The 15,461-nt window shown below is 40.9% G+C and overlaps 2 protein-coding genes across 3 annotated transcripts in view; both read left to right on the plus strand.

Moving 5' to 3' along the window:
* The first annotated feature begins 610 nt into the window (after positions 1–610).
* On the plus strand, positions 611–9,887 carry oat (ornithine aminotransferase). Its single transcript, XM_056770472.1, has 10 exons — positions 611–745; positions 1,536–1,761; positions 1,836–2,060; positions 2,137–2,232; positions 2,371–2,498; positions 5,605–5,727; positions 5,825–5,953; positions 6,261–6,374; positions 7,822–7,966; positions 9,225–9,887. Exons 2-10 carry the CDS (start codon positions 1,548–1,550, stop codon positions 9,383–9,385), a joined length of 1,335 nt encoding a protein of 444 aa, XP_056626450.1. The 5' UTR covers positions 611–745; positions 1,536–1,547; the 3' UTR covers positions 9,386–9,887.
* A 2,013-nt stretch (positions 9,888–11,900) lies between these two features.
* Positions 11,901–15,461, plus strand: part of LOC130439192 (carbohydrate sulfotransferase 15-like) — a 7,063-nt gene continuing 3,502 nt past the window's right edge. For both annotated transcript variants that reach the window (XM_056771668.1, XM_056771669.1), the window contains exons 1-6: positions 11,901–12,064; positions 12,835–13,026; positions 13,570–13,802; positions 13,933–14,275; positions 14,565–14,678; positions 14,770–14,926. In XM_056771668.1, coding sequence (XP_056627646.1) covers positions 13,584–13,802; positions 13,933–14,275; positions 14,565–14,678; positions 14,770–14,926 — 833 coding nt within the window. In that variant the 5' untranslated portion in view covers positions 11,901–12,064; positions 12,835–13,026; positions 13,570–13,583. The remainder of the gene's footprint in view (positions 12,065–12,834; positions 13,027–13,569; positions 13,803–13,932; positions 14,276–14,564; positions 14,679–14,769; positions 14,927–15,461) is intronic.

Raw genomic sequence — 15,461 nt, forward strand, 5'->3', positions numbered from 1 at the left:
TGCCACCGAAGGTGCATAGTAGTGAAATTCTGCTGTGATTTCTTTATGTTTTTATTTTACACATTAAATGATGCTACTAAGTGAAAAAACGAACTCTAAAACGAATTGATTGAAAATATATTTACTTCACATTTTTAAATTTGTATTTAGAATGAATGGAGCAATGTTGTCGAATGTTAATCACATAATTGCATTAAATTCAAATGTATAAATATTTGAAGAGTTTTATTGTGCATTCCAATTAATATCAATCAAACTGCAGTTGTTTTGTTTTGATTTAAGCCGTAATAACTCAGAAAAATACAGCTAACTAAACACAATAAAAAACATGGTAACATAATAGAAACATGATTTTCTCATTCTGGAACCAAACTCTTCGTTTAAAGGAACATGTTACTGCCATAGTAAGAACACATTAAAGTGCTGTGTGTGAATGATGTCTCGTGCCTGAGGCAATACGACACGAGTGTTGCGTCACCCTGCTAATCAAACACCATAATAACACACACTAAACCACTGCACAACTGCACCACACATTACAGTAAAGCAATATAGTGATGTCACTTTTCCTCACATTGTTGGAAATACTTCAGAAAGGTCATAAAAGTTGAGCAGCGCTCACCCTAGTGACGTCAGGACGCAAAGTGACGTGGCTCGTTTGAATAATCCGAAGAGAGTTAGAGACTCCCCACGCACACAGTAGGAAGAGAAGCGACCCGCATACACCCGCACGGACCCGCAGCAGGTAAAAACTGTCCCGACACACACACACACATGTCAGTGCGGGTTAAAGCTTCTCAAGCGTCATGTGTCGTATTGAGTCGCATTATTACGCCGCGGATCAGACGCGCAGTTATTAATAATGACGTATAGACGCGCTGATACATCAGCATCAGTAGAGCAAGAGGAACACGAGAAGAATTATGATCATAATAATAATATGATAATGACGACGACGATGGTGTTTTGAGTATTATTGAGGATGAGTGTAAAGGAATAAGTGATGAAGATATATAACTGGATAAGGAGTCTGCGTGTGCGCGTGCGCTCCCTCCCTCGTGCGCGTGCTTGTCTTTATTTTAGACCTGGCAGGGGCTCCTGATGGGTGTGTTTGGGGGCAGTTTCTGAAGAGCCAATCATCGCGTTGTTTTTCGTAGAAAGTTTATTTCTTACTCAAGGTGAATCAGTTTAATAATTAATGTAGAATACATACAGAACACCATCAGCAGAACAAACGTTCACGTCATGACTGTCACGCGCGCGCGTGAATCTTTAGACACCTGCTGCTTCTCATAAGTCATTTCTTCTTCATTAGGTTCTTAATTCATTCTTGAAGTCATTTATTGACTGAAGATCTGCTCCAGTGACACAGACAGTCCTGTGATGATGTCAATACGCTTTTAACATCAACACATTTCTCAGAATGATTGCATCAATATTATATAATAATACAAACGACAGGAGATGAAATATTATGTGTGTGAGCGGTGTCATCTGACATTGATGATTGTGAATTGCTGGTGAAATGTGTTTAGTGTGTGAACATCATGAACAGTCTGAAGAGTGTGATGAGGAGCGTCAATCGCGTGACGCCCATTCTGAGCCGCGCACTGCATTCTGGGACACTGACGTCCTCCTCTGCCACATCAAGAGCTAAACGTGTGGAGTGTCCGCTGACGTCAGAAGAGGTGTACACCCGCGAGGAACGCTACGGCGCTCATAACTATCACCCGCTGCCTGTGGCCCTGGAGCGAGGAGAGGGTGAGCGCACACACACACACACACACAATCTCATGTGAGTGTGATCACGCTGATGTGTGTCTGATGTGTTTCAGGTGTGTTTGTGTGGGACGTGGAGGGTCGGAGGTACTTTGATTTTCTCAGTGCGTACAGCGCTGTCAATCAGGGTCACTGTCACCCGAAAATCATCTCGGCCCTGACGGCTCAGGCCTCCAGACTGACGCTGACCTCACGAGCGTTCTACAATGATGTGCTGGGGGCTTATGAGGAATACATCACCTCTCTGTTTGGATATGATAAAGTTCTGCCCATGAACACAGGTAGAGTCACAAGATGATGATCCGGTGCTGATGGACCCGGTCATGTTAACTGATGATGTGTGATTGTGTCTTTAAGGCGTGGAGGGAGGAGAAACCGCCTGTAAACTCGCCCGGAAGTGGGCATACACTGTGAAGGGGGTCCCGAAATATGAAGCAAAGATCATTTTTGCAAGTGAGTGAAGAGGGAGAGCCAAACCCCACTAAAGCTGCTCTGGGACACTCTCTGTACCGTCTATAAGACATGTGACTGCATGTGGCCTCTGTGATTGGTTACTGTAATGACAGGGTGTGATGTTCATGTGTTCTTCAGTGGGGAACTTCTGGGGTCGTACGATGGCAGCGATCTCCAGCTCAACTGACCCCAGCAGTTATGACGGCTTCGGCCCGTTCATGCCTGGATTTCATCTTGTTCCCTATAATGACATTCCTGCACTAGAGGTACAACTCACACTAACCCACACACACACACACACACACACATGCTTGCACAGCTATCTTTATGAGGACATACATCGACGCAATGCAATCTCTAACCCCTTACCCCAACCATCAGAAGTGAGTACCTGACCCTAACCCTCACCCTAAACCTGACCAAAACCTGATTATAACCTAAACCTGATTATAACCAAAACCTGATTATAACCTGAACCTGATTATAACCTAAACCTGATTATAACCTGATTATAACCTGAACCTGATTATAACCTAAACCTGATTATAACCTAAACCTGATTATAACCTGATTATAACCTGAACCTGATTATAACCTAAACATGATTATAACCTAAACCTGATTATAACCTGATTATAACCTGAACCTGATTATAACCTAAACCTGATTATAACCTAAACCTGATTATAACCTGATTATAACCTGAACCTGATTATAACCTAAACCTGATCATAACCTAAACCTGATTATAACCTTAACCTGATTATAACCTAAACCTGATTATAACCTTAACCTGATTATAACCTAAACCTGATTATAACCTTAACCTGATTATAACCTGAACCTGGTTATAACCTGAACCTGATTATAACCAAAACCTGATTATAACCTGATTATAACCTGAACCTGATTATAACCTAAACCTGATTATAACCTAAACCTGATTATAACCTGAACCTGATTATAACCTAAACCTGATTATAACCTAAACCTGATTATAACCTAAACCTGATTATAACCTAAACCTGATTATAACCAAAACCTGATTATAACCTAAACCTGATTATAACCTAAACCTGATTATAACCTGATTATAACCTGAACCTGATTATAACCTAAACCTGATTATAACCTAAACCTGATTATTACCTAAACCTGATTATAACCTAAACATGATTATAACCTGAACCTGATTATAACCTAAACCTGATTATAACCTGATTATAACCTGAACCTGATTATAACCTAAACCTGATTATAACCTGATTATAACCTGAACCTGATTATAACCTGAACCTGATTATAACCTGAACCTGATTATAACCTAAACCTGATTATAACCTGAACCTGATTATAACCTAAACCTGATTATAACCTAAACCTGATTATAACCTGATTATAACCTGAACCTGATTATAACCTGAACCTGATTATAACCTGAACCTGATTATAACCTAAACCTGATTATAACCTAAACCTGATTATAACCTAAACCCTAAAACCAGGTCTTGAATCTCAAACAGCCCTTTAAAGGGGTCTCAGAAAGTGAGGACCTGCCAAAATGTCCTCACTTTACTCTCTTAGTCCTCACTCTGCTGGTCTAAAACTCACATAGATAGATGTACAAGTACACACACACACACACTCACATGCACACACACAAAACTTTCTGCTTTTTTAGATTTTCAAAAAAGTTAATTTTGTATGATTTATAAGCTTGCTTCCTCATGAGGACCAAATAATGTCTCAAAAAACATTTTGTCTCCATACCATAGGGTTTACCAGATACACACACAAACACACACACACAGTGCAGTTTGGATGAGGGGGCGGTATGACACATTAGGGCAGGGGTGTCCAGAGTCAGTCCTGGAGGGCCTATGTCCAGCGAGGTTTAGCTTCAACTCTAATCAAACACACCTGAACAGCTGATCAAGGTCTCACAAAGCAGACTAGAAACTTCAAAACAAGTGTGTTGAGCCAACCTGGAGCTAAACTCTGCAGGACTGTGGCCCTCCAGGACCGACATTGGACACCCCTGCATGAGGGGGAACGACTTGTCGCCCTGCCAACTTCAGCTTTCATTGGTTTATGATTAGGAACAGATTATTGGTTTAGACAAGTGTGATTTGGTTTGGATGGGTTGAAAAGAGGAAGTAGACAACAGCGACAATAAACGACAGAATAACTATAATAGAACGAAGGAGGATAACATATGGAAAGTTCCATTTTGTAGAAATATCAACAATAAAGGAAAGTTTGGGTTCCTAGCAAACATTTAAGAAATTCATACGCACGCACACACACACACACACACACTAATATTTTTTTTTTTTAAACGGAGTTCCAAACTCTTCATATGTTGTCCATCTGCACAAGACAGCAACTTCTGCTTTGTGTCTGGCCAAACTTCAGTTTTTGGCTCAATATGTTATGATACACAAATATAGAGATGCAGAAGTGAAATAGTTGTAGTGGTTTATTATATGACTTGTGATGTACATCATGAATAAAGCTGATATTGCAGGATATGTTGTTCATACTGTACAGTTCACAAGGTTTGTGTGTTTCTGTGGCTCAGTGTTTCAGTTAAAGATCATGGGTTTGATTCCATTCCTGCTCACACACACACACACAGTGGTCACATTTTCATATAAGTGTTCATTTACATGCATGTCATTTTCTGCAGGCGTTTTTATTCAAAGTGATTTGAGTTCATTTGAGTTCGCTGTGATTATAAACACTTCAACTACAGTCCTTCAGTTTGCTATGCCCTTGTGTGTGTGTGTGTGTGTGTGTACGTCTTTTTGTGTGTGTGTGTGTGTGTGTGTGTGTGTGTGTACGTCTTTTTTTGTGTGTGTGTGTGTGTGTGTAGTCCAGGTAAACCCTACACAAAACCAAGAGAGTAACAGCAGTCATTTTTTATCTTGTGGTGATGTTATTTGGTCCTCACGAGGAAGCAGATTATAAATCAAACTAACAGAATTTTATGGGAAAATGTTCAAATGTAGAAAGTGTGTTTGGTTTAAAGTCCTCATAAAACATGAAAAGTGTCAGTCTCACACACATGTTCTTCATGATCAGCGTCTCTCTCTCACTGAAGCAGCAGGTTTATATGTAACATGAAACTCAAGCTGCTGAAGTCTGTCAGTGAGTCGTGTGCTTGTTTACACTCTTCTTTTACAATAAAGCAACAATAATGACAGAAGTACACAAACATAACATAGACATGAGGAGAGCAGAAGGTGATTCTGATTATAAACTCTTCAAGTGTTGTTGATTTCTACAGAAGTGAAAGTGAACATAGTAACACAATGATGTGTTTGAGTATCAGCCCTGATGATGTCACTTTATAATGAGACGTGTGTTCAGAAAGCGCTGCAGGATCCTCATGTTGCTGCATTCATGGTGGAGCCCATTCAAGGTGAAGCCGGTGTCATCGTCCCTGATGCTGGATACCTCACAAAAGTCCGAGAGCTGTGCACTAAACACAACGCAAGTAACACCACACACACACTTTATATCTCAGGAGGAGACGTGTGTGTCACAGCCTCGGTGTGTTTGTGTCCTACTGATGTCTTTGTGTTTACAGGTTTTGTTAATCGCTGACGAGGTTCAGACCGGTTTGGCTCGTACTGGACGGCGTTTGGCTGTGGATCATGAGGGTGTTAGACCGGATCTACTGGTGCTGGGAAAAGCTCTGTCCGGAGGAGTGTATCCTGTGAGACACACACACACACACTCCATGGGGACAGTCCATATGCTTAATGTTGTATACTATACAAACTGTATATTTGATCCCCTAAACCTAAATATCCTACAAAACTTTTTCCAGTTTTAGATTTTCAAACATGATCGTTCTGTACAATTGAACAGATTTTGTGCACATGGAGACCTCAGTTTTGGTCTCCATAGTGACGCGAGTCCCCATGAGTTGGTGTATATTCAGGTTTATGTCCCCACCGGGATATATAAACATGTCCACTGACAGACAGTGAATGGAAGTGTGTGTTTGTGGTATGTTTCAGGTGTCTGCGGTGTTGTGTGATGATGAGGTGATGTTGACCATTAAACCTGGAGAACATGGATCCACATATGGAGGAAATCCTCTGGCCTGTCAGGTCGCTATCGCCGCTCTAGAGGTCAGTGTGTGTGTTTGTGTATGCTTGTGTGTGTGTACGGTGTGTGTACGTGTTATGCGGTTATTAAAGGTACGGTGCAGTACATGAGTTAATGCAGTTATTGAAGTTATAGTGCAATAGATCAGTGGTTCCCAAAGTGGGGGTCGCGACCCCCCGGGGGGTCACGTAGTGGAGGACGGGGGGTCGCGAGATGATTTACAGAAACTTAAAAATAAAAAAAATAAAATTGTATATGTTAAAAAAGGTAGTAATGATGCGAGTATAAATTTAGGATAATTAAAATAAACTGGAAATAAAACTTCCCGACCAATATGACTGGATAAGGTCACCATTTAATGTAACCACGGCAAATAATCTGGCGTCAGATATGGAAGATGCGCTGATAGAACTTTCATCCGATTGAATCCTGAGGACGGCATTTGACAGCAAGACGCTGGATGAGTTCTGGGTTTCTGTCGCGCTGGAATATCCACAGTTGTCGAAAGCCGCGTTGGATGTACTCATGCAATTTGGCTCAACGTATTTATGCGAAAAGACATTCTCCGCGCTGACTTACATTAAGAATAAACACAGTTCACGGCTTAACGTGGAATATGATCTGCGGTTGGAATATGATCTGCGGGTGGCGATCTGCTTTGCTCCGCGCACAGCGCCCATTCATCACATTAGGCGTTTTTTTCTGAATACAAAGTTATTGTTGTATGCGTGTTACAGGCAGCTTGTTCGTATTCTGTCTTTAAGCATTTCACAGTTATGGGATGTATTTGTTTTTGTCCATAATTTGTTAATAAAATAGCCTGGCTTAGAGATTGTGTTCCTTTTTGTTTTAGCTCTGTCAGTATGTAACCTAATCGCAAATCCTTACAAGCTGTTGGAGGAAAACACAAAGAGGAGAAAGGAGGGGGAGGAGGGGGGGGGGTCGCGGGTCGTCAGCAGTCTAATATTGGGGGTCGTGGTCTGAAAAGTTTGGAAACCCCTGCAATAGATGAGTAGATGCAGTTATGCAGTTACAGTGCAGTAGATGAGTTAATGCAGTTATTGAAGTTATAGTGCAATAGATGAGTAGATGCAGTAAGTTATGCAATAGATGCAGTAATGCAATACATGAGTTACAGTGCAGTAGAGAAGTTGGTGCAGTTATGAAAGTTACAGTGCAGTAGATGAGGTAATGCAGTTATGAGAGTAGTCCATTAGTGCAAATGAGCATTCAGTGTAATATTCCTGGTGTGCAAGTGAGCAGTATAGAGTGCAAATGATGCTGTGTGTGTGTAAACAGTCCGGTAGAGCAGATAACATGAAGTTCTGGTGTGTACAGTTCAGTCATGCATGGCAGCCCTGTAGTGCAATGTAAACAATTATTGAGAAATAAACCCTTCAATGTAATTGTGTAGATTATTCCTCACATAATATCTGCAGAATGAGAGAATGTCTCTTTACATCACTGCAGGTTCTGGAGGAAGAGAAACTGGCTGAGAACGCTGAGAGAATGGGTGCGATCCTGAGAGCCGAACTGAGGAAACTGCCCAGAGAGATTGTGAGCGTTGTGCGGGGGAAAGGCCTTCTGAACGCCATCATCATCAAAGAGAGTAAAGGTGACACACACACACATCAGAACCATAAAAACATCCCGTTCATCAAGGGCCAGGTGCATAAACATAGCCACAAGTTAAGAGTGTCTTAAACGATTGTCACAGACTAGCACTGATCAGTCTGAGGGTGAACTCTCACTAGGCCATCTGAACTGTGCCTGAGCATGTTTGACCCCTTAAGCCCGCTTCATTTGACTAGTGTGACTGCTCTGTATCGCCCCCGGGCATTGTTAGTTTAGCGGTCCCTGGCTCGCTTGGAAAGAGGTGGGCCAGAGCACGGTGTGGAGGTGCTCGGTACACACACAGTGTGAGCACAGAACTGAAAGCATGACTTAAATTATCCAACTGTTTAAATTTCTCCCTGAGATTCAACTGTCACTGTAAAAAACTGATAAACCGCACACTTACACATGCAGGCGTGTGTCATCACAGCCAAAACTACTCCAGGTTTGTCAAACATAGTCCAACGGTTGTGATGATAGTCTTTAGGATCATAAAGTACAAGAAGGTGATTTAAAAGCATAATGAGCCGTTTACTGTCATATGACAATGACGTCATTTAAGCAGATGTGTGTGTGCAGCGCACGCATGAAGTTAAACACCTCTAATAAACTCAACATTGCGAAGGATTCCGTTGTGTTGAGAGGGATCTCTTTGTGTACGTTTGCTTCAAAGCAGTCGCATGGTATCGATGAAAGCATGCGCGGGTGGTAAAGAGCCAGCGGGGGAGTGGGCACAGTCGAGAGCAGCCGGGACAGGTGAGAGTACACACTTAAGGGCTTTGCACATACAGCCCGAAATTTTCGTATGCATTTTTCGTATTTGCCGCTCGCCTGTACAGTGTCTCTGAATAATCACAACGCCTCTCAAAATGCTTCGACGCTAGTCCAGATTTTTTTATGACGGACAAAAATATGGAAGGCGGTGTGTAAATGTGATCGACACAACATGAGGTTGAAATGTGCCTTACATTTCAGATTTCACCAATCTAAGGTTTTATGTGACCGACTTAAAGAATTCTTGAGATTGTAAGACTAGTTTAAGCATTTTATGCACCCGGCCCCGGGTCTTCTCTAAGAGCAGCACAAGCTGTTTCACATGTGAATGTATAGAATGAGTTAGTGTTTGTGTTTGACTGAATGATAAATAAATAATCATTAAATGTTGAGCACCTCGTGTGGGTTTTATTGAGGTTATTTCAGACACCTCACGCAGATGGTGGACGGCTTTCTTCTTCATCTCACCCTCTCGTCTCTTTTAGACTATGACGCCTGGAGAGTGTGTCTACGTCTCCGTGAAAACGGACTGCTGGCCAAGCCCACTCAGTGTGACATCATCAGATTTGCTCCGCCCCTTATTATTAAAGAAGATGAGATCAGAGAATGTGTGGACATCATCAGCAGAACCATTATGTCATTTTAAATTTCACGACCATGTGATTTTACCAGCGTTTGCTCTTTTAGTTTGTGTGTGTAGTGCTGTTACAGGAATCGTTCATTGGTGTGGATGTTCTCATGAGAAAAATCTGTGATGTTTACAGTTCAGATATTTATTCAGAGAGAAAATCTTCACATCATTGTTACAGTGTTTAGAACTGCTGATGTGCAGATGTTCAGAAGAAATGCGCTTTGAATATTAATTCAAAAATAATTTACTATATATTGAAATTCTCTAGTTTTGGACCTTTTCAGTAGAAACTTGAATAGAAATGTGTTTATCTCCCTAGAGTGAGAGAATCATGCACTTTAATGCCAGTGAGAAATCTGTTAAAGCAGAACTGAAATGTACATGAAGTGTGTTTTTTTCACATGTTTACTGACATTCTTTCAACAGTCATGAGAGAGACGGGTGTTTGTGTGTATATTACACAACAGATGATGTTTTCTCTCTCTGTCTGCCCTTAAATAAATCTGCTGAAATACTTCTTGTTTGTTTTGCAGGTTATTTATACTGTGTTTTATAAACAGAGAAAGAGAGTGAGAGAGAGAGAGAGAGAGAGAGAGAGTGTGTGTGTGAGAGAGAGAGTGTGAGAGATAGAGAAAGAGAGAGTGTGTGAGAGAGAGAGAGTGTGTGAGAGATAGAGAAAGAGTGAGAGAGAGAGAGAGAGAGTGTGTGTGAGAGAGAGAGTGTGAGAGATAGAGAAAGAGAGAGTGTGTGAGAGATAGAGAAAGAGGGAGTGTGTGAGAGAGAGAGAGAAAGAGTGTGAGAGAGAGAGTGTGAAAGAGAGAGTGTGTGTGAGAGATAGAGAAAGAGAGAGTGTGTGAGAGAGAGAGAGAGAGTGTGTGAGAGATAGAGAAAGAGAGAGTGTGTGTGAGAGAGAGAGAGAAAGAGTGTGTGAGAGAGAGTGTGAGAGATAGAGAAAGAGTGTGAGAGAGAGTGTGAAGAGAGAGAGAGAGTGTGTGAGAGAGAGAGTGTGAGAGAGAGAGAGAGTGTGTGAGAGAGAGAGAGAGAGTGAGAGATAGAGAGTGTGAGAGAGAGAGAGTGTGTTAGAGAGAGAGAGAGAGAGAGAGTGTGTGTGAGAGATAGAGAAAGAGAGAGAGAGAGTGTGAGAGAGAGAGAGTGTGTGAGAGAGATAGAGAAAGAGAGAGTGAGAGTGTGAGAGAGAGATAGTGTGTGAGAGAGATAGAGAAAGAGAGAGAGAGAGTGTGAGAGAGAGAATGTGTTTAAACACCAAAACACATTCACATGTTTGACCATCTGAATATTAGATATTTCATAATAAGTTTTGAAAACTGATGTAAAAGCAAACATCAGTGCACAACGTTTTGCTATGGTTTCCGGGAAACGGTGTGCAGAAGGGTCTGAGATGCGTTTTCTCTTGTTTGGTGGGCGTGTCAAGAATATCAGCCTAATCAGCAGCAACATGTGTATAACCCACGTGGTATTAAAGAGACAGCTCGCATAATGGATCCATGTAAAGGCGTTTAAACACTGAAACTAGTGAAAGCTAGTCAAACACTGAAACTAGTCAAACACTGAAACTAGTCAAACACTGAAACTAGTCAAACACTGAAGCTAGTCAAACACTGAAACTAGTCAAACACTGAAACTAGTCAAACACTGAAACTAGTCAAACACTGAAACTAGTCACACACTGAAACTAGTCAAACACTGAAGATAGTCAAACACTGAAGCTAGTCAAACACTGAAACTAGTCAAACACTGAAACTAGTCACACACTGAAACTAGTCAAACACTGAAGCTAGTCAAACACTGAAGCTAGTCAAACACTGAAACTAGTCAAACACTGAAGCTAGTCAAACACTGAAACTAGTCAAACACTGAAACTAGTCACACACTGAAACTAGTCAAACACTGAAGCTAGTCAAACACTGAAGCTAGTCAAACACTGAAGCTAGTCAAGACTGAAGCTAGACAAACACTGAAGCTAGACAAACACTGAAACTAGTCACACACTGAAGCTAGTCACACACTGAAGCTAGTCAAACACTGAAGCTAGACAACACTGAAACTAGTCAAACACTGAAGCTAGTCAAACACTGAAGCTAGACAAACACTGAAGCTAGACAAACACTGAAACTAGTCAAACACTGAAGCTAGTCAAACACTGAAGCTAGACAAACACTGAAGCTAGACAAACACTGAAGCTAGTCAAACACTGAAGCTAGTCAAACACTGAAGCTAGACAGACACTGAAGCTAGTTAAACACTGAAGCTAGTCAAACACTGAATCTAGTCTTTTGCACAAGAGGCACTTATTGGTCTTTAATGGTGGTGCTGTTACTTTTTACCCCCTGTTCATTATAAAGAGTTTCTGAAAACATTGTTTGGTCTTATTAGATAAATAAAAACATGCACTGAAAAGTTGGTTTGGATGGTTGGTTATTTGTGAAAGTGTGAAAGTGACCTATTTGTCAGGTTTGGTGACCCATACCCATGTGACCTCTGCATTTAACCCATCCAGTGACTAGTGAACACACGTACAGCCGGAGCAGTGGGCAGCTAACACTGCAGCGTCCGGGGAGCAAGTAGGGGTAAAAGTGCCTTGCTCAAGGGCGCCTCAGTCATTACCCGCCTGCCCTGAGGATCGAACAAGCAACCTTCGGGTCATGAGTACAACTCACTATAAGTTTTGTCAAGGTAAGTATAATATTTTATAGATTAAACAAATATTTTTAAATATGCAAAGTGGTTTAAATATCCTCTTAAAGTGCCACTGGTCCCGACTATTTAAATAAAATAAAAATGTATATTTGTGGGGATATGGTTACATGAGGCGTTTCAGGCAGGTCTGGGTGAGCATTTGCTTTCAGAATGAATGACTCTTTTATTCTCACACTTTCATTTCTGCAATTTGATGTGTCTAATACATGCATGAGCAACTTATAACTCATAACTTGTGTGAGATGGTGGACTAGTGGGTTAAACCACTGAACTGGTAAATCAAAGGTTGCTGGTTCGATCCCAGCAGCCACCACCAGTGTGTCCTTGAGCAAGACACTTTACTCCATGTTGCTCCAGGGGGATTGTCCCTGTAATAAGTGCACTGTAAGTCACTTTGGATAAAAGCGTCTGACAAATGACTAAATGTAAATAACACGCCAAAGACACAGAAAAACACATGTTTGTGCCATATGACCACTTTAAACCATGCTTCCGGTCTGTGTTTGTCTAGTGTCTAATAACATAACTATTTATATGTTCTTTAATTTATGTTAATATTAATTTATTAAATGAACTATTCTTCATTCGACTGGTTCTCTGTTGTCAGAAAGATTAAAAGAACAACAAAAGTGAAGAATGTGTTAGTGAATCTTGTTTTAAACATGGAGTCATAGCAGTGATGTCATGATGAGTAACACACTCGCCGGTTCTCAAGAATAGTGTTTTTTGCTGATGTGTGTTTTCAGGAAAGATTTCACGTCACATCACATTGAAAATAGAGGACAAACCTTCATGTGGCGCACATTCTCTTACGGTCAAGAACCATCCAGTGACTTTTAATGAGGTCATAGTACATCCCCAAATATCCCAGATTGGACACATGAACAGTGTGAACACCGATAGTGACTTCAGGACTCAACGCTCTTCTCCACACACAGGTAATATTTGATATTTATGATACATGTGAAGTGTGTTCAGGGCAGTTGTGGTGTGATGGTTTGAAAGCCGGATTTATAAAGTTATACAAAACATCTCAACAAATCTACCCGTTTTGTAACAAAGATAGCCACAATGAATAAATATTATAGATACTCTTTTTATATTAGAAAAATATTTGTAGCGTTTCTTTATAACATAACATGATATTAATAACAATTAATAATAAATTTCTAATAACACACTTTATACACCGATGCAGACGTGTGTCTTCTGAAAAACAAACCTGATTGATTGTCACTGTCAAAAACTTAAGAAGAACTTAAACTCTTCAGACATGTTCTAGAACCGACAGAACCAGAGGAAAGAAGATTTGAGTCACTCAGGGTCTGTCATCATGTACTTGAGTGTTTGATCTCGCACATGAGCTTACTTAAGTCAAAATGAAAGATGATTAGATTGGATTTTTCAGAAGGATGAAGTTAATGATCTCATAGAAAACAATCAATGACTTAAGCTCACATTTTTTTGTGTCGTGTCATCAGGTTGAAAGCGCCAGATGCTCATCATGAGTTTCTCTCTCATCCTTCACTCCTCATCCTTCCGCTCGCTCGCCATCTTCATCCTGCTCTTCATCATCATCTCCAGCGCTTATGTGCTGTCCGGTGAGAGGAGGAGGAGCAGCTCACCCTCCGCCCCCTCGATCAGACATGCGCTGATGAAGATCAAAACCAGAACACCTCCTGACATGTCGCTGATGCTCTCAGAAGATCCACACGTGAGTTCATCTTCTCATGAGTCAGCATGATATAAAACCAGCAAATCAAATCTGAGTTTTGTTCCAGACTCTTCTCCCATCACTGAGTGAATGTTAGAGACAAACATCTTTCTCTGGGATCTTCTTCTAGATGTTCTCTGTGGTTCCTCGACACTTTTTACCTGAAGTGAAAAATCCCTGCTGGTACGAGGAGTATCATGGAGACGGAAGCTCGGATCCGTATGCTTCTAATCTGTTCGGCCATTACTTCCATCACATGCGAGGCGTCTTTCAGCGTCTGAGACGCACCTTCACAAAACATCTCAGAGTCGGTGATGGGGGGGAACTCTATCGCTTCCGCTGTCTGCCGTACTTCTACATCATCGGTCAACCCAAATGTGGAACGACGGATGTGTTCAACCGATTGAGACTTCATCCTGACGTCCGGCTGGCATCACTGAAGGAACCGCACTGGTGGAGCAGAAAGAGATACGGTGTGTTTGTCTTTCCCTTAATTCAAGAAAAGTTATTTGTGAAACATGTTAAGGACAAATGAGAGGAAGATGAAATCACAAGCTCATGTGTGTGTGTGGGTGGGTCGGGACCTAAACCTGAATGCACACTAACTCATGGGGACTCGTGTCCAATGGGCAAAAAAGGGTATTAATCGTACAGAAAAAACAAACAAACAAAATATTCTGTGTACAGTTTGTACAGTATAAAAAACATTGCGCCTATGGACTGTCCCCACGGAGATAATAAACCAGACGTGTGTGTTTGCAGGAATCATGGGTTCCGCTGGAGGTGTACACACACACTATGGGCTGCAGGATTATTTGGATTTGTTTGATTTAGCGGCTGCTGATATTCAAGACTCCAGCAGTCACATCATCACAGGTGAACCTTCTCTTCATGACGTTTACATTCATGATTTGTGTTCAGATTGATGACTTTTAGCCGTGTTTGTCATGATATGTGTGTTTGACAGGTGAGGGCAGCGCTTCCACTATGTGGGACAACAACGCTTGGTTCCATCTCCATGACAACAGCACAGAGGCGGAGCCTCCACTTCTTAATCAGGACTTCATTCACGGTCTGCAGCCTGACGCTCGACTCATCGTCATATTAAGAGACCCCGTCGAGAGGTACAGAACACACACACACACAGCTTCTCGCAGTGTTGGGGAAGCTACTTTAAAATTGTAGTAAAATAAGCCAGTAGTTAAGTTACAGCTTAGCTATTCATCTGAAAAAGTAGTTCGCTACACTACATGTTACTATTAAAAAGTAGCTACCTTCTTTGAAACTACTTTTATTTTACACTTTCACATGAAAAAATACATTATATAGTATTTATTATATCAAACTGTATTGTAAATTTCCTAGATAAAGTACTGTTTTTTTACTTTACCAAAGTAAATGTTAAAGAATACTAGAAGATTTATAAAGTTTATAAATTAACTATAGCTATATAGTATGTGTTAATAGAGTGTGATAATAAGCATAATATTCTACAGCTCTAATATAGTACTATTTACTATAGTAAATACTAAAAAGTATATAGCCCATTATTTTTATGTGATGTGATACACCTGAATATTAGATTAGATTAGTTTCAACTTTATTGTCATTATGCAGAGTACAAGTACAGAGCTAATGAAATCCAGTTAGCATCAAACC

Source organism: Triplophysa dalaica, chromosome 17 (genome assembly GCF_015846415.1).
Source record: "Triplophysa dalaica isolate WHDGS20190420 chromosome 17, ASM1584641v1, whole genome shotgun sequence".
In the NCBI taxonomy this organism is placed as follows: Eukaryota; Metazoa; Chordata; class Actinopteri; order Cypriniformes; family Nemacheilidae; genus Triplophysa; species Triplophysa dalaica.